At 32.0% G+C, this 5,620-nt stretch overlaps 1 protein-coding gene across 1 annotated transcript in view; it reads right to left on the bottom strand.

Annotated features, from left to right (window-relative positions):
• Window positions 1-773: 773 nt before the first annotated feature.
• The window catches only part of LOC109394747 (sperm-associated antigen 6-like), a 63,988-nt gene continuing 59,141 nt past the window's right edge, over window positions 774-5,620 (bottom strand). The window contains 2 exon segments of the mRNA XM_019665129.1: window positions 774-843; window positions 4,838-4,983. Of these exon segments, the coding sequence (XP_019520674.1) occupies window positions 774-843; window positions 4,838-4,983 (216 nt within the window).

The following is a 5,620-nucleotide window of genomic DNA, read 5'->3' as shown; positions in this document are numbered from 1 at the left end:
TACTGATGACCCATTTTACATGGCTGCTTCCTTGTTTATTCATGAGCAGAGCTCGAATGAAAAACCTTTCAGTGAAAATGGAAAGCATGTCTGCAGTAATATAATGCTTAATGTTGACTTCTATCCTCCCCAACCCCTTGAAAGGTAAGGAACAGTTTAGGTGGGGGTAAGGAAAGAGCATAGAAATCTTGAGATAAAGGGGAGAGTTTTCTAAGTTCTTAAGAAAACCTGACAGGTTATCCATAGATTCTATGTGTTCAATTAATGAATTTATGTAACCAGCATCAGAGTCTCTTTCAAATGCCCTGTACTTCTGTTATCAGTTTCCTCTTTCAACTATTTCCCTTCTATATCCTACTGTGGAATTTGCAAGGCTAGCTTTCCTTGCCTATGCCTATGAGGAAGTGGTCAAAATACTATGAGTTTTTGAATACCATCTTTCATCTGTATCTCGTTGGGGGGTGTGCGTGTGTGTATATATAGTTTTTAACAGAACAATAACAAATGTCTTAAAACCCTTTAATGTCTTTTTAAAATTCTATCTTTTGAGTAAATCCTGGGTAAATGACCATGAATAGTTTCTCATATTCATGGTCATTTACACAGCCACTCACTTTTAAAGTATTACATAAATACAGAAAATATTATCCAAAGGTACTTCACATTGAATAAATCTAGGATGCACTTAGTTCAAATATTCAGAAAGAGCTTTAATAACTGTTATTCATATGTATTCATTCTGTTGTAATTCAAGTATAAAAATATAACTTTGCTTAATTAGTAATTGGTTGGTAGCTGTCCACTCTCTGCAGAAGTGTATCTGAATATCCAGGAGAATAACACCTGAAAAAGAAAAATTTCTATTAGATACTTGTGCAAAGATTCAGCACAGTAGACACAAAAGATTCAATATAAGGTGTTTATCTGAAATAATTTTATGAATGAAACTTCATATACAATATGAATAATTATACTCCAGCAATTTTTTGTGCAAAGTGATAGAGACTACCAAGAAAGAGAATAACAACTCACAAGACTGTGCTAGATAAATAGCAAAACATTTAAGGGGTATTTTGAAAGCAAGGTCCAGTGATTCTATTTTATTACAAAAACTTTGTTTTTACTATGTCAAGTCACTGATATTGCTATCATGATCAGAGCTAATAGATTTTTTTATAAGTTATACAACACAGTCTATCATTACTAATCACCTTCTGCATTTTGATTGCCTTAGAGATTATTCTCAATGTATGTTTTAATCAGATTTGGTCACCCATAAAAATGAAATTTCTTGGAGTATAATTTATTTTAAAGAACTATTTTATTAATAGCTTACAAACATTCCATCTTACAATTTTAGGAAATTAATCATTTTTATTTGTTCTTGGGCATCTATAGTACTACAAATTTATATTTATAAATTGAACATTTTATGAAAGATTTAGTATAAAAAGATTAAATATATTGATTAATATATTGTGGGATGCATCATATACCATTGAAAGAATTAACATGCATATAAAAATATGTCAAATAAAGTTTGGCTGACATACTAGAACATAATAAATGAATAAAAAACTCTAAATAAGTATAATTAAAATTTTTCCAAAACACTTAAAATAATTAAGCCTCCTAAGGTGTTTTCTCCAGATAAAATCTGATGTTCAAGACTTGCTTTGTCCTTTGTTAGTTATCTTTATCTGCTCAGATGCTTGATTTAAAAACTCTTAATTTATAGTATACTAATTACTTCCACAATTTGTCAAGTTATAGTGGACAAAACAGAACTGTATTTTCTCAATAGTGTGCTTTTATAGGCAGTCATAGTTAAACAGATACACACACACACACACACACACACACATAAAAAGTTACCTGAAAGAATGTTTTTCTTCTACAGGCCTCCTACTCTGGAAAAAATTGCCCTCAACAGTGGATCTCTTCAAAGTATTCATCACTGAGAAATTCACAACTGTTAATCTTTCTGAGTTACTAACAAATTTTATAGTAGGTCTTACCTTCCTAGGCTGTAGGCCTTATAAATATGCCAGGTCAAAGATGGGTATTTTTTATGTAAATGACAAGAAGTACATTTTTTTAAAACCTAAACTTTAAAAATTATGATGTTTAATATGGTACCTACTAACCACCTGTGGCTATTCAGCACTAGAATTATGGCTAGGTTAATATGTCTGAGGAACTGAATTTTTCATATTTAATCTTAATAAAAAGTTATACCTGATTCAGTTGGAAATACTCTAGATGTGTTTGGAACAACTCGTGAATCTATAATATTTTTTCATCTGCAAACTTTATATACTCTAAATAAAGTATTTCTGATGAAATTTGGCATCTGAATTGAGATGTGCAGGAAGTGATACAATACCCACCAGATTTCAAAAACTTAGTATAAAAAAATACAGAATAGCTCAATAATTTTTATATTGATCCCAAGTTGAAATGTTAATATTTTAAATATATTGAGCTAACAAAAACATAGTATGAAAATGTATCCGATTTTATTTTACTTTTTTTAATGGGGCTATTAGAAAATTTAAAATTAACAATGTGACTCATTTTATATTTCTGTTGAATTGTGTTGCCTTAAAATTAGGTCCCAGTAGATAAATTAGGATCTACCAATAATTCTCGAAGCTTTACTGGCTAATTGCCAAGCTAACTGCCATTGTCATACCTCTCTCCTCAAGGACCTCGGAGACTCCACAATCTCCAGGATTCCCCACAGGGAAGGAAATGTGCTCAATACTTACACCCCACTACTGCTGTCCTGGACCCGTGTAGAATTTGGGCTATTATACAGTTACCATATCAGATGTGCCGAATGGAAGACTGTATGCATGCCTCCCTCTCCAAACTAGATGTTTCCTAAAAGCAACTTCCCCTGCCGTTTAGGCAGAGATCCAGAAGACAAAAGAGTTCCAAAAATAGCTCTGGCTGTGGAGGGGACCAGGACTAGAACTTGGGTTTTCTAATGTCTAGTCCTGGGCCCCTTCTCTCTCATCATACCAACTACATTTACTAGAAATTTTTTAAGATTGCTAAACTCGGAAGGCAATACGAAGTAAATGTTTAGGCTGATAACAGCTGAGATAATGTAACCATTGATAATCCATCTTATAAAGAATAATTAGCTTTAAAATATTCACCAAGTAATTCTTGAGAATTGTATGGTTGCAAAAATAAAGCCATTTTAAGATTATATTTGTCTTTCTTCATAGAAAGACGATGTTTCAAAGATTTCTATAAAACACCATTCTACAGAACCTAATGCTTTAAAAAATATATCAGAAACTTGAAAAAGTTGGTCATCTAACCAAAATTCTTCATGATAATTAGCAAATTTAAAAAATAAAATCCTTGATCACAGAATGTTAAAAGGTAAAATTTTACAATGGTATTTTCATGACATGACAGAGTTTATTTGCCCTGGTGCTTTGTAAAATAACCCTAGAAAGTAGTAGAAAGAACACTACTATTCAGGAAAGCACCTTACCATTGATTAATTCTAATAGGTCATTCCATTTTGGGGGCTTTTTAATTTGCTTTTTTTCATTTTTCTATAATTTTGTTTATGTTAGAAAATTGTACTGAAAGTTATTTTAAACTTACATAAAATAGTATTCTTCCTAAAGGTATGTGTAAATGTGTAAAAATTAACTTTATTTTCTTGAGAAAAGATTTTCATATTTCCTTCATTTAGTAGTTTTACACATATTTTATACATTGTATAAATTTTTTTGGTGTATCATTATATTTGTATATTATATATAGTCGATACATTATGTTATATTACTCCTTTGGTATGTTTAATATACATTAATATTTTCAAAGCTAACTTATTGAAACTCTTTTGGCCAAGGAGGTCTCATAAACCTCCCAAAAGCGCATAAACTTCTGTCTTTGGAGAGAATAAATTGCAAAATGTATATGAACAGAAAACAAATTTTCATCTTGAAAAAATTTATTTTTGTATTTTTAAAATCAGTGTTACCATATGTATTAAAAACCACTGATATCAAGTAGGAAGAATGGTTTATATAACTTATTTAAGTTATGTTTTAAACATTGGAATTTATATTCTCTAATATTAATTACAGAAAATGAGAAATGAGTGTAGGATTAGGAAAATATGGCCTTTAATTCTGCATGTGTTGTGGGCATTTTTCAAAATTCAGTTATTTAAATAATTCTATTTTTTCTTGGTAACTTCCCTTTTATTTATTTTGGGTTTAGTGGTATAGTTTCTTTTAGGCTTATAAGACTGAAGCTTAGTTTTAATGCTCTGCAAATCTACCGCATTTTAAAAAAATTAATCTTGAAAATAACTTCCTGCTACATTATTACAAAGCACCTGCATATCATAAGCAACATTATTTTTTTTTAAATATAGATAACTTTCTGCCACTCAACATTTCTTTTCCATCTGTAATACTCCTAATTAATATAAATGTGAGCTTAAGGCAGAAAAATAATATGCAGGGCACTATGAAAATCAGAATCTACAGGCCCTTTCTAAATCAGGTTCACATTAAAGATTAATGTAATTTGAACTCTGTATTTGGGCACTCTTTAGTAAAGCATGTCTTAAATTAGTACAGAAATGTCTCAAGTGACATTTCAATTTGATTTGGAAATGTGTGTGTCAATCAGAACATTATTTAATTTGAGGGGAAAAAGACCAAGAGCAGAAGTAAAGGTATACATTGGTCTCACGTAGTATTTGAAAGTCCGCATTTTGACACACTGAATATAAAATCTAGATTTGAAAACAGAAAAACGACATAATTTTGAGCTTCTCAAAGTCTGTTTTTCCCACCTCACTATTTCCTCTGGATAACAGTTGTTGATGCTGTTGATGTATTCTTGAAGGAGAGATCCAGGTTCTGCTTTTATCTCCTGAAGCTTTTTAAGTCCACCACTTGTTACAAAAAGTCCTCGAGCTTTGCTATCACGTGGCAGCACCTTGAAAAATGAAGCACATGAAAATGTCAGTTTTCTTTTTCCAAGTTTGAGTATTACTACTGAAAAGCAACAATATATCTCAGGGACCGTGAAAGAGAATTTATGTCCAATATACCTGTAACATAATGAGCCTCAATTTGCTGATGAGTGGAAGTAAAATGCAGTCTTTTTGGAAATGTATGACCTTTTTCTGTTGTGGAGATGGAACATAGGCAATGAACAAAAGCAAAGGCAATGGAGAGCCACTCCTATACATAAAATGTAAAGTGGTGTCCCTCTTTGCTGGTACCCATTGAAAATCATCCCCCACTTACAAAATTAAAGGCAAACTCCTTAGCAAGGCCCAGACAGCTTTCTGTGACCCAGCAACTTAGTACTAAGTGCTTCTCCAGCTTCTTTTCCACCGAACTCTCTCCCAAAGGGTACATGCCAGGCCATTTCTTGCCTTTGCCCATGCTGTTGCCATTCCTGGACTGCCCTTTTACCTCCCCACACCTGCTTGGCTAACTCTTGCTCATCTTTTAAGATTTAGCTGAGGTGTTACTTCCTTTAAGAAACTTATCTGAGTCGCCCCTACTCTGTTATGCCAGGATGAGTTAGGTACTTTTCTTCTCTCATAGCATTCTGTTAAACCACA

This window comes from Hipposideros armiger, unplaced genomic scaffold, assembly GCF_001890085.2.
Source record: "Hipposideros armiger isolate ML-2016 unplaced genomic scaffold, ASM189008v1 scaffold_434, whole genome shotgun sequence".
NCBI classification, from domain to species: domain Eukaryota; kingdom Metazoa; phylum Chordata; class Mammalia; order Chiroptera; family Hipposideridae; genus Hipposideros; species Hipposideros armiger.
The sequence above is the reverse complement of the archived record's forward strand: the minus strand, read 5'-3'. Positions and strand labels throughout refer to the sequence as shown.